Here is an 18,227-nt window from a genome sequence, read left to right as displayed (position 1 = left end):
TGTTAGCGTGACCCAAAGTAAGAAATGTGCCTACCTTGTGATCACAACGCCACCCACACACCTAACCTCAAAGCACCTGTCACCTAAATTCATTGCCTACTAATGGTCTTGACCGGGTTCCAGCAAACGAAGCTTCCAGAAGATATTAATCCAGCCCAGAAAAAGTAGACAATGACCAGAAGCTCCAGAGCGCTTTCTCCAAGTAACACAAAGGAAAGCAAATCTTTGTCTATCACATTGCTTTAATGTGTCCCTAGTACTCGAGTTCCCAGGTGACTGGTTGGGGTGGACATCCTTTGAAGCTGATGAAGACAGTGGAGTGGTTCCCCTGTTCTGCAAGTGACTCCACAGCAGGTACCAGGACATGAAAGATGCTGCCGTGGTTTCGTCACAGAGCTTGCTGGGAACGTCTGTAGGAGAAGAGTCAGAGATGAGCATACATGTGTAGGATGCTATTCTCAGCTCTGCTAACGAGGGGGAAACAGTACACAGCCACCTCATTATCCAGGCCTGGGAAACAGCCAAGGAGATCAGGGCACGTGTACACAGTGCGCTGACTTAGGGCTCAGGGACCGCGCTGGGAAGGAATGGTTGCTGATGAGGAAGCCATTGCTGCATGGTTGAGAGGCCCAGGAAGCGCAGACAGGACAGCTGTGCAGATTCCTCTTGAATTTGTTTGTTGAGAAGAACTCTTGCCTGTGCCAAGGTCACAGAGACACTTTCCCATGCCTTCTCCTACAAGTTCAGTTTTGATTGAGTGTGCGTGCATGTATGCATGCGTAGGGGAATGCGTATAGGTGTGGGTATGTATGCATGCCTGTTCACATGTATATGAAGGACCAAGGTTGACACCACATATCTTTTTCGATCACTCTCTACCTTAGATTTTGAGGCTCTCTCTTGAACTCAGAGTTCACTGATCAGGTTAGTCTAGCTATCTAGCTTGCTCCTTGCTTTGGAGATCCTCTGTAACCCTGAGCACTAGAACCATGAGTGGATTGCCATGGCTGCCCTACATTTATGTGGCTGCTGGTTTCTGTAGCAAGTACTAAGCCTACTGAGCTATCTCTCCAGTCTCTTTTCTAGAAATCCTATATTTTGCCTTTAACACTTCCAAAGCTCTTCTAGAGTCGAGTTCTGTGCCTCACGCGTGTAGAGACAGTCTTCCATGTGAATGAGGAGTAGACATAGCACCATGTTTCTGTTGGGGATGTTTGAGACAAGGTTTCTCTGCATAACCACCCTGCTGTGCTGGAACTCACTTTGTACACAGGCTGACCTTGAACTCACAGAGACCCGCCTGCCTCTGACCCCTGAGCGCCGGGATTAAAGGCGTGCACAGCTTCACATTCACTTATTTTTAATAATTTATTTTATTTTGAGCATTATTATAATATAATTATATAATTCTCATTCCTTTCCCTCCATCCACATATTTACTTTTCAAGGCTGTAACACAGAGCACAGAGGGTACCCATACATGATTTCAGCACTTGGGGTGGGGAAGCTGGAGGACAGCAAGTCCCAGGCCAGCCTACAACCCCTAGAGAGATCCTGATTATATTTTGTTTTTTGTTTTTTGTTTTTTTTTCCTGGAGCTGAGGACTGAACCCAGGGCTTTGTACTTGCTAGGCAAGTGCTCTACCACTGTGCTAAATCCCCAACCCAAGGTCCTAATTATAAAGAAGTGGCCTTGGGGTTGGGGATTTAGCTCAATCAGGGGGTAGAGCGCTGCCTAGCAAGCGCAAGGTTCAATCAGTCCCCAGCTCCAAAAAAAAAAAAAAAAAAAAAAAAAAAAAAAAAAAGTGGCCTTATACCTTGCACTGTAGCCCATGCTTATAACCCCGGAAGGCACTTGTGTGTGAGTATGTACAAGACAGCACTGTGGGCTTCATCTTTTTGCCTTCCCAAGTGATGCCCCACGTCATGTGACTCTGGAATCCAACTTTGCTTTGATAACATAGGAGTGGCCTAGGCTTGGGCCCCGTCCTCTGTTTTTTCTGCTTATCCTCTTGCCTCTGGCATCACTCAAAGGAAGACTCATCTAGATTAGCTACTACTCTCAAGAGAAGCTCCATTTAACCACTAGCTGAACCAGCCCCCATTGTGAGCCAGGGGTCTATTTTTCTTGTGTCTGCCTGAGGCCAGTTCTGTTCCTAACTCCTCCATGGCAGGCAGGACTTGATTCTACAGTGGGTAGGTTCTTGTTTTGTTCTTTCTCTTAAAAGCTGCTTTAAGTCATCTTGGGTCTTTGTATTTCTGTACAAATTTTAGAATCTCCTTGTTAATTTCTGTTTTCATAGAACTCCTGTGGGTGGATTGCATTGAATCTATCAGTCAGTTTAGGGAAAGCTGGCTTGTTTCATAATATTATTCGATGTTTAATTTATAATATTTGGGTTTATGATACAGAACTGATTCTGTTTTTTCACCCTTTTGAATTTCTAGCAGGCTGTAGTTTTCAGTGCAGAGGTCCCAAATGTCATTCTTAGCGTGTGTTCACAGGCGTTTACTCTCCTGATAAATGGTACAGCCTAGCACTCCCATCCCTAATGACATAGCACTCTAGCTGATTGGTTCACATTTGAACTTCTCGTCCCTCATCGCATTCATTCAGCCGATCTTTAAAAGCACACATTTTGTCAGGATGTGGGGGAGCCACAAGTGAGGGCAAGTGCTCCCAGTGAGAAGACGTACCCCTGACAACAGGTGTGTGAAACATTAGCAGTGGTCCTCCAACCCAACAGACAGTTCTTACATACGGCACATGCCAACCTATCCAAATTAGAGCCATCAAGCAATCACAGAACACAGCTCTGAATCATCCTGCAGCCTTGCTGGGGATCCTCTGGGACTGCTCTAATGAGCAGAGGTCACCTAAGGACACACACGCGCACACACACACTAACACCAGACCAGAGAGACAACTGAACTCCTCCCCCAACTAATGGCCAGACAAAGGCTTCAGCAAATTCTACCTATCATCTCTGTTGCTCACTGGGGTCTTTCCAGGGCAAAGCTTTGCATGACAGCTCTTTTTAGCATCTTCCAACCATCTCTGGTGAAATTAAAATAGATAGACCATGGGTACAGACGTGGTGGATGGGAGCAGGTGTGTGTGCTCTGTTCGGTGTCTGTTTTTATGAAGGAATTAGTCCTCAGAGAGTTGATCTTTTAAGATGACCTTGATTCTAGAACACTCGTAGTTGAAGGCTAGCAAACTATTTTCGTAAAAATAATCAGAGAACGTGTCCTTCCCAGCAGAAAGTGGCTAACCAGGCATCACTTTTGAGTGCTCCCTGTCATCTGTCTAATTTGAAACCTCAAAACCTTCAAGCTGTCTGCAGGGTGTGGCAGTACTGTTGACTATTATTCTAGAACCATAAATACTTTTGTTACCGCCATGTGGATGGCAGCTGCATCTATAAACGACTGAGATGTGGATTCCTGGGGGACAGGGGCTGGCACCCTCCCTCAGATGGGAGGTGGTCATCCCAAGTGAGTCCCGGCACCGTGTCTGACACAGAACCTCTGAGCCCGCACTTCACTTTTGGTCCAGTTATCCCTGTTCTGAAGAGCATCTGCTCAAGCCTTCTTGTGTGCTGCCTCTCAAGTCCACACAGCAATTTGTTGCTTGGACTACATACTGCTTGGGGGACATTTTTAGACTTATTTTTATGTGGATGAGTGTTTTGTCTGCACACATAGTATGTACACCATGTGCATGTAGTGCCCATGGAGACCAATAAGGTGTCAGATACCCTGGAACTAGATAGACAGTGTGAACCACCATATGAATACTGGAAACCTGGATCCTCTGGAAAAATAGCCAGTGCTCTTAACCACTGAGCCATCTCTCCAGCCCCTTAAGGAGGCCGTTCTAAGGTGAGTGAGCTTCAAGTAGAAGGGTATAAGGTATATCAGTCTATAGTATGAGGCAGAGGCTGTATGCTCACAGCTGATGAAGCCAAAGTCACTGTCCCTCAGTTCTAACCTGGAAGTATAAGTGTGCAAGAATTGGTAGGACATGGATAAACTGGACAGTAGGAAGAATTGTTCCGAATAGATACGAGCACACACTGTGAAGTTGTCAGACAAGATAGATAATTAGATTGGATCAGAAAGACCACAAGCTGACCTGAGTTGCGTCTAGTGGCTGGTTTTGTAACCAGGAAGTGACAGGAAAGGTGAAGTGTGGTGGCCATGTTTGGTGCATAACTTCACAGTCTCAGCAGGTGTTTGGCTTCGGTTACTGGCTGGGGCTCATCCACTTGGCTACAAGGGACAACTCATGTTGCATCTGTTGGATCACCAAGCCAGGTCAACGCTACTGTACGCAGAGGTCCCGTCGGATCAAATTCTCTGTTTAAGTATTCTGTGGCAAAGGCGTTATAGCTGGGCTTGTCCTATCACAGCCTTCAGTGTCTGCACACAGGTGGAAACTTGATGGATGGGGTTGGAGATATGCTCGGTGGTTAAGAGCACTTACTGCTCTTGCAGAGGATCAGAGTTCGGTTCCCAGGTGGCTTACAACTTCCTACAACTCCAGCTCCAGGAACCCAGTGCCTTCTTTTGGAATCTGCAAGTACTCACACATAGGCACATACATACATGCATGCACACATACATAAAAATAAAATACTTTTTTTAAAAAAATGGGAGCATCAGAGCTAGTCTTAGACCAGGCTAGCAAACATATGATGGAACCTTAGAAAATTGTTTCAGTTTCTAAAATGAAAACATATTAAATGTGAGTTTTCTATAACTAGTTACAGTGACCAGGGAAGGAAAGGGACACACATAGCAAACCGTCACTGGCGAAGAAGTACAATTTACGAGCATCTATTACCAGATAAGGTGGGCGTGACCTTCACGGCAAAACTTGTGTCCCTGGGCTTCCTGCCACTCACTCCCTCAGCTGCCACCCAGACACTGAAGGGCTTGCAGACTCCAGTCTCTGCATCCTCTGAAGTTTATGCCCCAGGAAAGAAGAGATGAGGCTCGTGGTTGTGATCTACCTGGTGCTGAACCAGTCTCCTAGCCAGGCATGCTGGGATGCTGAGCTGAGCTGAGCCTGGACCTATAGCCCCACAGTGATGGTCAAGAATGAAAATCAGCAACAGCAGATGCATGGGGAGAGGTGGTCATACATGTAGCATGGAGAGAGGTGGTTGGTCATACATGTAAAGCACCAAGGGAGCCTGGCAGGCCTCTTTACCAGGAAAGGGGTTCTGCTGTGGGAGCCAAGCACCTTTTAGTTGAGATTTTGAAAAGTAGATATGGGGGTAACTGCTTGTAATGCTGGCACTCAGGAAACTGAGGCAGGGGGCCAGCCTGGACTGTATGTACATACAAACACACATATGTAAATTATAAAAAACAAAAAGGCACCAGGAACACCCCTCCGGTTTTCCAACTTACTCCAGGGAGCTTGAGGACAAACAACTCCAGAAACCGCAGGTGAGAAGCTCCGCCCTGTAGCATTGGTCATTTTGGAAATTTTCCAGTTAGCTGTGGCCTCGCCCCTTGGAAAGTATTGAGGAGGTGGTTACACGGCTTATAGCTGCCGTCTCATTGTGGAGACGTTAGGAAGAAAACTCCAGAGCATCTGTGTGATGGGGGACACAACCCTCTAAGGGGAAATGCTGGGATGGAGTGGGGTGTCAATGCCAAATTACCATTGGAGAATCTCAGATCATACCCAGATTCAATAGGGAGAGACAGGGAACAGGAAACAAAGAAATGTCCATACGAACAGTGAAAGCACATCACAGAAACCCACTCTCATGCAGAAGAGACCAAGAAGGTTATTTTCAGTGGACCTGAAAGACGTCAAGAAAACTGGGTGAGACAGGACATAAATCCAGGTTAGAGAAGTGCGTAACTGATGTGCCGAGACTCTCAGATTAGAAACGACGTTTTAGAAGTATAGATATGGAAGGAACATGAATATATGATCCCAACAAATAATACTTTATGAGAAATGGGAGAAAAGAGAGACCGAGAAAAATATAAAGAAAATGGGCCAACACCAAAGATGAGCAGTTACCCTAACATAAGGACAGTAGGGGTCCTTGCAGATGACGGAGACACAAAATCAGAGTACAGAAACATGCCACTTAGGCTGCTTCAAAAGGAAGCGAGGGGCTGCTGAGATGGCTCAGAGGGTAAGAGCGTAACATGTGCCTCCTGCCCAAAAATAATCAAGTAAGTAAATAAATATAAATAATGTAATCTTACATTTAATCTATTTAATTTTTTCCATGTGCATGCATGAGTTTCTATGTACCACATATGTACAAAAGCCAGTGAAGCCTGTGGAGACCAGAGAGGGTATTAGATCCCCCATGGAATTTGAGTTATAGGCAGTTATGGGCCTCAGTATGGATGCTAGGACTCTAGCCTGGGTCCTCTGCCAAGGTAATGGGTTCATTTATCTTTCGAGACACAAAAAAGGTTTTAGGAAGGAAACTGTTTATTGGAAGAAACATTCATGAAACCAAGACCTAGAGCAGCAGCCCCAGAGAGTCCACTAGCAACCTGAGAGAAGTCACAGGGGCCGATGTACCCTGTGCACAGAGAAAAGGAGACAAAAGCATGATCGTGGGTCAGCTGAGAGCAGCTGTGACCCTGAGAGAAGGATGAGCGGCAAGCATAAGGTCCAGGGTGTGTGTCTGGTAAAGCCTGCATCCGGTCACAGGGTGGATATCATGCAGGAAGTCAGGTGGCGTCATTCCTACAGCTGCCCCTAAGGACTCCTCAAATCCCGGAAGTGATCAGAGACACCAACCAGGCCATGAGCATGGGACCCAGAGCCCCTCTGTGACCTAGACCCCACTGAAGGCATAGAAGTCACATGTGACTTGTACCTAGGGCAACCTGCCAGGCTCGATCTGGATAGATCCATTGGGAAATAGGAAGTATTTTGAGGTTCCTCACCAGGGTGTTGGGGGTGCAACTAATGAAAATACGAAGGATCAGCAGGTTAGAATGGCTGTGTCCATGCAGTTAGGATGCAACCACACAGTGAGGGTGGGGGGCATATAGGAAGTCAAGGCCACCATCCACTCATGGTTATCACACTCAGGGTGTCACTATCAAAACTACTGAGTCCTGAAACCATTGTCTGTACAATGTGAGTGCAGGGGATGAGTGATCACATCACCTCCTGATCACTTGAGAACAAAATGCTCAGTGTGAAAGAACAGAGATTTGGCTGAGGGCAGGCGCCAGGCAGAAGCTTTGTGGTCCCGCCTTTGAATTTAATGTTGATGTGAACTTGCAAGATGTATGTGTGTGTAATATTACATTGTGCATCTATCTCTATAATCTGCATCTATATCTATCATCTATATCATATCATCTATATACATACATATATACATACATACATACATACATACATACATACATACATACATACATACACACACTATGACTTGTCCCTGAAACATCACCCTCTGTGAAAATGAAAGGCAGTCAGAGCATCTAGAGAGAGAAGTGAAACAGGCCTGGGCTACACCACACCCCACGCCCTGAGCAACTGCGAGGGTCTCAACAAGAGGATTCAAGAGCCTCCTGAAGAGGTGTTCACTGGCCTCTAATGTGAACAGCACTCCAGGTCTCAAAGAGAATGAGACTTGCAAAGAGCCAAAGCCCATCAAGTACACTTGAACCCACATGCTCCTCAGGAAACAGTTAGTTGGTACCTCAAGGTTGGCAGGGAGCCAGTTTATTAGCTCACAGCTGAGTAATTAGAGGAAAGAATCAATTATTTATTTTTGCTTTGCCACCACAACCAAACAGCAGCTAAAGGAAGGACCCCCAACCTCGAGTGACGAACCCCCCCTCCCATTGCACTGTTTGGATCTTGCTGGAAGGCCAGAAGCACCAGCAGGAAAGTGAAACCCATGCATGAGAATGCAGGGGCAGACCCTGCCCCTCTGGGCCGGGCAGGCTTCTGTGGCTGCCTTGTGTCTGAGAAGGCTTTAGCTTTTCTCACAGTAGCTAACACCCCTGCGGCATCTCACCGGCCACAGGCTTCTGAGAGAGTCAAGAGGCTATGACCATTAATCTTGATTATAAACTTCGCTAGTCTAAGAGAGACCTGCGTCACTAAAGCACACCTCTGGGCATGTCTGGAGGGTGCCCAGAGGCAGGTGGCATGATCAGCAGCTAGGAAATAAAGAACCATTCTAAATGTGTATAGCACTGTCTTTGGGGGCCAGAGGAGTGAAAAGGAGAGGCAGAAGGTGGCCAGCATCTGCTCCTGGCCACCATGAGGTCATTCACTTTACTCTCCCTCCTGTCTCTTCCCAGATATGATGCTCTTCCTCCCCACACACAGGCCCAGCAGCAGTGGAGCCGAGTGACCATGGACTAAACCCCTGACACTGTGAGCTAAGACCATCCTTCCTCCCCAGCATGTCTGTCTTTAGCCAGCCTCCCAGAATTCCAAGAGACCTTTTGTGTTGAGCCTTGAGTCTGCCTAGAGCTATTTCTCCAGGGCCTAACTCCTGCCCTGTTTCCATGACTGTCCCTGGATGGTATCCCACTCTGCCACATGCTTTGTTGGAAGCTGGTGGCCCAGCCTGGGGCACTGTGAGTACTTTGGAAGGGGCAGAGAGGAGAGGTCTTCTGGTGGTTGGCTGGATTTTAGCCAATCTTTCTACACTTGGGGGAGAGGCAGAGTCTTTGGTCCATGACCAAGCCTCGGGCCCGGGCAGGAGTAGCTGAAGGCAGGGGTATCAGGTGGGATGCAGCCTTACCCAACCTTGGGCTGTTGGGCTCGCACTGTTCTCCATTCTCCATAATCTGCTCCGTGGCACAGGATGTGCCCATCTGGAACGTTTTCACAAGGTCTGAGTATTTATCTGCTGAGAGAACAGAGCCAGGCTCTATGTCCATAGATATTGTGTTGGTTCTGGTGTACCTTGTCCTACTCGGGACTCAATGTACCCTTCAAGGTCTAGCCCACAGTAGCTATCCATACGGCCATTCTTCGCTCCTTCCTTTAAACATATAGAGTGTTCTGTTTTGCATATGATTCACAGAGGAAAAGAAGGACTTTCTTCAATTAATTCAGAAACACCGTGTGGTTGCTCATGCCTGTAATCTCATGGAAAGATTTCTGTGAGTTCAAGTCTAGCTTGGAATGCAATATGAGCTCTGGGCCAACCTCAGCTACAGTGTGAGACCCCGTCTCAAAAGACTAAAACCAAACACTGTTTTTTTTTCTTTTTCCATATCTGGGGTGCTATCAAAACTGGAAAAAGAGGACAGTCCCATCGAGCTGGGGTGGCGGCTGCCTGTGTGCTCTACTTCCCAGTAATGCTCTATTCAGCAAAGCAGAATTCCAAACTGCCGGGTGGCTGCCTGCTGCCCTGTGTACACAAGGGATAGTCAGGGACTGGACTTTAGGAGGACAATAGGGCTGCCAGCCCTGGGGCCAGCTGTGCGAGTCAGTGTCACATGCCTGACCCATGGGGAAGCATCAGCAAACAGGCCTATCTGCTGGCCCCTGAAAATGGCCTCCGCTGGGGGAGGGGGAAGGGCAGCCAGAGAGGCAAATAAATCAGGAACAGTTTGGATCTTAGATGACCGCAAAGACTGCGCATTAAAGGTTTTGTTCCAAGATCATGGCACTAAGTAAGCATAGCGGAGCCTTTAGGAAGTAGACTTGGACTGGGGAGACAGCTAGGTAGATAAATGCTTGCTGTGCAAGCATGAGGACCTTAGATATACTCGGAGGCAGAGTGGCCAGCTTCGCCACTGATCTGCTGGTGGTGGTAAGGAACGTGCAACCCTCGAAGATGGCTCTAGCACGATTCTCCCCAAAGAATATAAGGAGAAGTGGAGACGAGGGGCATGCAAGGGTCAGTTGATATGCAGCACAGAAAGGAGTCACTACAGTTGGCTGCTAGGGAACAGTGGCCTGTGCAGTCTGTCAGTCCCATCACCGCTGAGGGTCCCACTATGGGGAAGAGAGACTTGAAGGCAATCGAGACCTGGGAAGTTCAGCAGAGGGTGACTGGTTCAGGATCCTGGCAGCAAGCAGGTGGCTCCCCAGAGTGTCTGAGACCCACAGAGGCACTGTCTTCCAGAAGCAGGTCTGAAGAATATGCACCCTACTGTGAGCAGGAAGTTGATCAGAACAGTAGCAGCCTGGGAGAGGGATGTTTAATAGAAGAAGACTACTCCTGCACCAGGCAGTGGGACCCATGGGGCTGTGACACCATCCCTGTATCCTGCTGGGGCACTAGTTACTGATCCCCAAGAAGGGCTCAGAAAGCCAGCAAAACCATCAGGCCCATAGTAGGCTGCAAGCCCCTCTGGGGTGCAAAGGGTGGGGTATAGCTCTCAGTGTCACCAAGCAAACTGGCCCTTGGAGATCTGAGAGTCAGGACCAGAAAGAAAAAGTGTTTGGGGATCAGTGTATGTGCGTGCCTGGAGCCTTGGGAAGCAAGGGGAAGGAAAGGGGTGGGTACCCTCCAGATTGAGTGGTCAGAGAGGTGTAAGCTATAGATCTGGGGAAGTCTTTATGTGGAAGCAGCTTATCAGGGCCTGCGGGGCTCATGGAGAGATATAAACTCAAATGTTACCAGGAAGAGATCACCGTGGAGCTTTGTGAGTGTAACTCCTTATCAGGGAGAACTGGGACTCTGCATGGGTAAAGGCAGAAGGTGAGCTCTGTGGACCACAGGCCAGTTCTTGGGTTCTCCACCATAGGATAGACAGGGCATGTGGAAATTTTAGCCATTATACATTATTTGTGATAGTGGAGTGACTGCTTAGACAGAGTCCCAAACATTTGGATGAACATGAAGCATGTGCTCACAGTGTTTCCAAAACCTAGATACCAGGTGTCATCTAGACAGCTGGCCTGGCTGGTAAGAGGCTTCCCCATTTGCAAAGGATGCCCTAGAAGGTAAGTGTAGCAGGTTCATTGTGTCAGGAAATGGAATCTGGAAGGAACCAGCAGAAACTGGCTTCAAAGTTCTTCACAGGCATGGAGCTGCCAGTGCCCCTCCACCATCCATCTAGAAGCTTCTCTTGTCGTCCTGCTCAGCTTCTACCTGGAGGGACCGGGAACAGATTTCCTCGAGCAGAGAATATCCGTGGCCTCCTCTTCTGCTGCAGTGCTGGGCTGTGTATGGTGCAGACCACCATGCACGTCCATGCCATCCACCACGCAGGGTGACTAATCTTAATTGACAGTTAAAAGGACAATTGGAATGTCAGACAACCCCCAAGTTTGCAGGCAAGCAATCCTTTAAATGTGAAGGCATATTTCAGCCGGTATAGGCATGTTTCAACAGGTGCAGGCCTGTTTAAGCTGGTGTAGGCATGTTTCAGCCGGTACGCGTGGTTCCGGGCTCTAACAACCTCAGTCTCGCCTGTCTTTCAGGTCAGCAAAGTTGAGCGGGAGAAGAGCCAGGAGCTAAAGCAGGTACGTGAGCACGAGCAGCGTAAGCACGCCGTCCTGGTCACGGAGCTCAAGACCAAGCTGCACGAGGAGAAGATGAAGGAGCTGCAGGCCGTACGGGAGGCGCTGTTGCGGCAGCACGAGGCCGAGCTGCTGAGGGTCATCAAGATTAAGGACAATGAGAACCAGCGGCTGCAGGCCTTGCTCAACACCCTGCGGGATGGTGCGCCCGACAAGGTGAAGACCGTGCTCCTGTGCGAGGCAAAGGAGGAGGCCAAGAAGGGGTTTGAGGTGGAGAAGGTCAAGATGCAGCAAGAGATCTCAGAGCTCAAGGGGGCCAAGAAGCAGGTGGAGGAGGCATTGACCATGGTCATCCAGGCCGACAAGATCAAGGCTGCGGAGATCAGGAGTGTCTACCATCTGCACCAGGAAGAAATCACCCGGATCAAGAAGGAGTGTGAGCGTGAGATCCGCAGGCTGGTACGTGGCCGGTGAGCAGGCGGGAGGGGTGGGCAGCAGGGCACAGTTGGTTCCTCACCAGTTCATTTTCTCACTCACTTACCTCACACCCTCCGTATTAGTTCTGAGGACTCCAGAGGTGCAGGAATGCAGAGCCAGGTACCCACAGGTAGGTAAGACCTCATCTGCTCCTCCATCCTGGATCTCCACTTAGAACAGGAAAGCTTCAAGTCAGGAATTCCTGCCTTTCCCCAAGGGGCTGTAGAGGAAACTGTGGAGGTAGCAGAGGGTAGGCCTGGGGCAGTGACTGGGAGCTCACATTTCAAGCCACAAGCAGGAAGCAGAAAGAGCACTGGGGGCCGTGGAGGTAGAGGCTTAGGAACCTCAAACCTGCTCCCCAGTGGCACACCCCCTAATCCTTCACAGGAAGCCACACAGGGGATCAAATATCCAAATGCCAGGGACGTATGAGGTACATATCATTCAAGCTGCCAAGGATCCAGGTACTGAGGTACTCCTCTGTAGGCTGTAGCCATCTTTCTGGTTGTGGTACCCAGAGAGTTGTCCTTCCTCCACTTCCCTGGGTTTCTGGTGTCTAGAGACATCCTACAGACCACCACTGCATGGATTTCAGGAGACGGGACAAAGAAGGACATTGTAAAGGAACCACGACTTTACCATGATAAACAGAGAATGCTCACCTTATTCCTAACCCGCAAGCCCAGCCCCTTTCCAGAATGTTCCTTGCTCTAGTTACCCCTTCCACTCTCTATCTGTTCAGAACCATGGTCATTGCCTTTCATGGCTCCAGGATAAGGCCTGAGATTCCACATGATGTAATGTAACATTGTGTGGCTCTGGGAAAGTGAGGAAGCCACCGTCAGGCTGCTAGGAAAATGCCCTACGCCTGCTCCATTGGTCCTTTCTTTTGTCTTGCTTAGAGTGTCTGCAGCAGAGGAAGGCAACCTTACTTCCCCCCCCAAAGCTTGTAACTTAAAACAACTGCACTCCATGACCCCTTCCCACTCTGTTTTGGGTCCCCAGAGGCAAACAAACCCCTGTGACTCTGCCAGTTGGTATCCCTGAACTTTATCCCAGAATGTCCCAGCATGCTTGGCCTGTGCCTTCACCTCAGTTTACGTGGTCTTCTCTCTCCTGCACAAAATGCCTCCCTCTCAAAGTGCTGTACCTTTCTTGCTCCTAGACTGCTTCACCATAGTGGACTGGGTACATCTCAGCAGGAAACATCCTCTGAGAAGCCCCTGAGGAAAGTTGGAGGAAGCTGAGGAGAAGGGTCCTAGGTGTGATGGGTAATCACTAGCTCTGACCACTGGGGCTCCAGGCCCAAAAGAAAGGGCAGCATTGCAGCCCAGGAGGGCATCAGGGGCAGGACCTAGCCAGTTACTGTAAACTCCCTACTCCACAGAGATCGGGGAGCACATGTCCAAACCACTCACCCCCCACTGACACATAGACCAGAGGCCAACATGGGGATCTGGTGGGAACATTGCAGAAGTCAGGGTGCCCCCTGGAGGGTAGGAATGTGTCCCCCCCTCATACATGCTAGGCAAGCATACTACTGAGCCACATTCCCAGCCCTCCATCTTTTGGGTTACAGAGCCTGACGGGGTGGGGGGGATCAAGGGGCAGAGCAAGCACCCGGTGTACAGCTCTGTCTTGGGTAAGGGGAGGGTACGGTTCCATCCCTGCTGCTGAGAGTTACACGCCTGTGCTCCACACAGTTACATAGGCTCCATCCCGATTGGATCACGTAGCTCACACATCTGCATGTATCCTTTTGAGTTGTTTTGTTTGCTTAGTTTTCTAAGCGTCGGTGTCACTAATGCACCACACACGCCCAGCAGAACCAGAAACCTCTGGACATGTCAAAAATGGAATTTCAGCCATTTGCCTTTGAGGTACATCCTTTACACACCGCATCTCCTCCTGTCTCTTTACCCAGCTAAACAGGACATGGCCCAGTAATTCTGGACCTTTCTTCACCGTTCGAGTACCTTTCTCTCTCCTCCGCCCTGTTCCCCACCAGCCCTACCTTCTCCTAGAGCTCAGGACACCTCTGAAATGTCACTGCGCTGTGTGGATAACACAGACACTTCCTCCTCTCCCACAGGCCGGCAGGAGCTCTCTCTAATTGTCCTCCAGCAGGGGAAACCTGCTGTGAGTGTCCAAATCCCCCTTCCATGTCTCATCTTCCTTCCCAGATCTGCTCATCAGAAGTTGGCCCTTTCCGTTCACACTGAATTTATTATTTTCCTCCCAACCTTAAAATTCTGTTCCATTTTCTAGGAAACGCCCTCAACTTCCCTGTTCATTTTTGTCATTCTGTCAAAGAAACCCACCCTCTGAAGTGAACCCTTTGGCTCCTCCCTTACCGCAGCTCTTCTCTGAGAACATTCTACATTCAAAGGTTCCGCTTCTTCATGGTCTGTGGCAGTGCAGACCCTCCTTCCACTCCTGTCTTTACTGTTGAGCAATTCTCTTAGGCTCTCCCTTACAGCCCACACACGGCGTGTGTGTGTGTGTGTGTGTGTGTGTGTGTGTGTCGCGCACATGCACGCATGCACAACGTCTGATACCTGCAGATCTAAAGTGAACTTTCAAAAATTAACTGAGTCGGGGCGAGCCATTTTCTTCTTTTCTTTCCAAAGAAGAATTCCAGTCTCTTTAGTTGGAGAAAGAGAAACCAAAGGCATCAGGAAGGAAAGGAAGAACTAAACCTTTCATTGATTGTAGGTAAAAACAACTTTGTATGTAAAGTATCCTAACAAACACACAAAGATAGAGCTGAAGGTGGACTTGGCGCTGGCGCCTTGCTTCACGTGCTCTAAGTCCTGGGCTTAGTTTTATCCCCAGAGCACACTAAACTCAGGAGGAGACAGGTAAGATCCTACACAGCCACAGAGATGGCTCTCGGCTGCACATCAGACACAGGGAATGCCAGCAGTATTCGCCAAGACAACCATTCTCTTCACAGGGCCATGAAATATTCAAGCTACATACAAGATGCCTTCTCTACGAGAACACACAGTCCTCAAAAGCCCTGGAATTCTAAGGAAAAGACAATTAAGAAGTGTTTTTGCCCATTTCAAAGTCTCTCAGGGTTTTTCCCTATAGAATCTATGATCAGTCTGGAAAATATCTATTACCTGTCATTGAAGACATGCACAGCTTATTGACGGGCAGGTACTTCCCTCTTGAGACCAGGCCCAGCTGTTCAAGAGCTGTTTCTTCTCATTGGATCCCATCCAACACTGAAGGCCTGAGGCTCCCTTTCCATCTGCTGCATTGCTCACCACTGCCACCAGGTGTCACTCTTGGAGACTGTTCATATGTTCATGCTGGACAGGAACTTTCTTCTGGCCCTTGACCTCAACTACCCACCCATAGCCATTTGAGATGCAGCTCACCTCTTCCCTACTCCTGAGTCCACCCCCAGCCTGCTTCCAGAGACCAGCCCTGGATAAATCGTGTGCAGATGACATAATTAAAAACCCAAAGAACAGGCTGGACCCTGTGCCAAGGAGTTGCTAGAGCAAGCCAGTGTCAGCCTAGGCCAAACTACTGTTAAATTGAGTCCAGAAGCTAGGCTCAAGGCTCTGGGTGCAGGACCATCTCTTCTTGTGGCACTGCCCAGTGGGGACCTCCTTACTGAAGGAGGCCTCAGGACTGCCTATATTATCCCACTCGGTCTGTAGCTCGAAAGAGAACACTCAGCTGTCTGAAACCCAACCGTGAATTCGGCCTGACTCTATAGACTCCATGGTACAGATGTATCTGAGGCGAGTGTCAGACTTAAAAACAAGTCGCTGTGAACTGGGAAGGTCTTGCTAGCAGGGCAGAGGCCTGTAGCGCTGGGGAGAGAGGGCAAGAGCTTGGCAGGGGCAAAGAGCCTAAGGCATTTCTGAGGACGCCAGAGATAGAAGCTTTCTGGAGCAGAAGCTAAAGCAGGGCAGACCAAAGGGTGGGGAGGGGAGTTGCTCACAGGCAGTCTAACCCGGGGACTGGGGACAGGACTGAGAGGGTTCTAGATCAGAGAAATGGCAGAGTCACTGGGTCCCAGAGCAGGACCAGTCTGTCTGGGTGTACAGAGGTTGGCTGGGCCTTTGACCTAGAGATGGGGCAATGGCCTCCCTGGGCCCAGCAGGGCAGAGAATGCTCCCTCCTAAACTCATTCCCAAGCAAGGCAAGATAATCTGGGATTCTCAGGACCTTTCCCATGGAGAAAGCTTGGCTGCAGTTACACTTGGAAACATTTCTCAGTCTATGTCCCTTACACCACTTGGCAGAAACTGTCATTTCTTCACCAGGCACACTGGCTAGCATGGAGCCTTAGACCAGTGTGGTATGGATAAAGGCCAAGAACTCCAGGTCAGCAGTGATGGTAATGAAATGATCCATGAACCTTGGGAGCTCCTTACAGACCGATGTGGGACGCCTGGGAATCCTGCTGAAGTCCAGGCCCTGGGGATAGAACATGTGGACCAGGATCCTCTGTTCAGATGTTCTGGGAGAGCCGCGCTGGGGATGGGGAATTGAGAAGTCTCTGGGTTCATCTCAGAGTTCCCAAAACAGACCCTGTAATCTGAAGTTCTCTCTATGCCCTGGCCAGTGGCATTGTTTGACTGTAATTCAAGTCTGTTCGACATGGTGCATATAGGAGGTGCACAGCTGATAGTTAGATTCTGGTCTGGGGCCAGGCTGAGCCATACCAGCCAGCAGAGCCAGAGTCCTAAATGGTGGTGGACTAGGATGTGGCCTGGTAGAACTCAGGAACCTCAGAGAGAGGCTGGTAGAAAGAAGTCAGAAAAGGAATCATGGCCAAAATGCCACCGGTAAACACCTGAGGCACATCTGTCCTGAGCGGGGCAGGGCTTGGGACAGCAAGGGCTTTGAGACTCCTATATGGGTTCTAAAGTAAGGAGGGATGACTACTACCCCACATTCCCATCTCCTCACTTTGTCACCGTGTGGGGAGGGAGGAGTCACAGCTGTCTGTCCACTCCTGGCCTGTGTGATCCTCTCTGGTAATAGGTGGGTCCTGTACAGCTCTCTTGGCTGCTTCTGCGTACATCCTACTCAGCGTCTCTGGGCAGGTGGATCCCTGGTGGCTTTTGTGGGTCAAATTTTCAGTAATGCCATAGTGAAGTGGGAAGAGTGGGGAATCTCATGCTCAAAGTTTCTGGAACATTCTTCATAGGTTCACTGTGGTCTCAGATAGGGATGACAGGGACAACTATTACCTCCCCCGCCCCTGCCTTTCTCAGAGTAGCCAGCCCTGAGGACAGGGCTCTGCTAATAAGCACTGGAGTGTTTGTGCAGGTTGCCATTGAGTGTGGGAGAGCTCTGCTGAACAAGCATGGAGCAGTTGCACACGGAGTGCATTTTCTAAAATACAACCTCGGGCTGTTATTAAAAACTCTATAAAATAGAGGAATTACAGACAAAAAGCAATTTCCTCTCCCTCATAAAAGTCTGCGGTTTACAGTTTTAGCTCCTTCTGCCCAGCCATCAGAGCTGATAGCTAATGTGCTGTGCTAATATACAGCTCTAATGAAAACCCTATAAAGAAAGCTATAAAATTGAGACCAATCCCCAAAGCACCCGGTGCCTGGTGGAGGGCTCTGCCTCGCCTTGAATTTCCATGATTTTGTTTCAGCAAGGACATGGGTCTCAGGCATTGAGGCACTCTCCTCAGATGGAGCAAGACGGAGTCACTAGTTCTCTTAGAAAACAGTGCCACTGTCTGGAAAGATGGCTTAGTGGTTAAGAGCACTGGGTGCTCTTGCAGAGGCCCTGGGATCAATTCCCAACACCCACATGATGGTTCCCAGCCATCCCTAACATGCCACTTCCAGGGGGATCTGTGCTCAGGCACACATGCAGGCCAAACATACATAATATAAAACAAAACAATGCCACCAACGGCAACAGCAGCTTTCTCAAGTCCCTGCTCTCTGACAGTGCTTTGGGGTTTTGCCAAAAGTCCATGAATTCCAACTTAAGCCACCACAGTCCAGTTTCCAAACTCAAGCTGATTTGTCTAACTTCTGGGAAACACATTCCCAGCAAGGCAAGATATGATCCCAGGGGCCACAGATGTCCTCTGAAGGTGCCTTTCTGGAGCATGCTTAGGCAAACCAAGAGCCCTTAAGAGCCTCAGTGCACAGATAGACTAGATCCAGGCATAGCTGGGGTTGAAGGCTTGGCCTGTGTCCTTGTTCTTTCCATCCATCTTGTTTAAACTGAGAGGTAACTGTTACGCAGGAAAGCCACAAATCCAGAGGACGGTGCAGTTGACTGCAGCTTGGGTCTGAGTGTAGCC

The 18,227-nt window shown here is 49.1% G+C and overlaps 1 protein-coding gene across 2 annotated transcripts in view; it reads left to right on the top strand.

Annotated features, from left to right (window-relative positions):
* Jakmip3 (Janus kinase and microtubule interacting protein 3) overlaps window positions 1–18,227 on the top strand; it is a 106,586-nt gene that overhangs the window by 60,746 nt on the left and 27,613 nt on the right. For both annotated transcript variants that reach the window (XR_004386832.1, XM_032892364.1), the window contains one exon: window positions 11,408–11,905. Coding sequence is in view for 1 of the 2 variants with exons in the window: in XM_032892364.1 (XP_032748255.1) it covers window positions 11,408–11,905 (498 nt within the window). In the remaining variant the exon portion in view is untranslated. The remainder of the gene's footprint in view (window positions 1–11,407; window positions 11,906–18,227) is intronic.

This window comes from Rattus rattus, chromosome 2 (genome assembly GCF_011064425.1).
Source record: "Rattus rattus isolate New Zealand chromosome 2, Rrattus_CSIRO_v1, whole genome shotgun sequence".
NCBI lineage: Eukaryota > Metazoa > Chordata > Mammalia > Rodentia > Muridae > Rattus > Rattus rattus.
The sequence above is the reverse complement of the archived record's forward strand: the minus strand, read 5'-3'. Positions and strand labels throughout refer to the sequence as shown.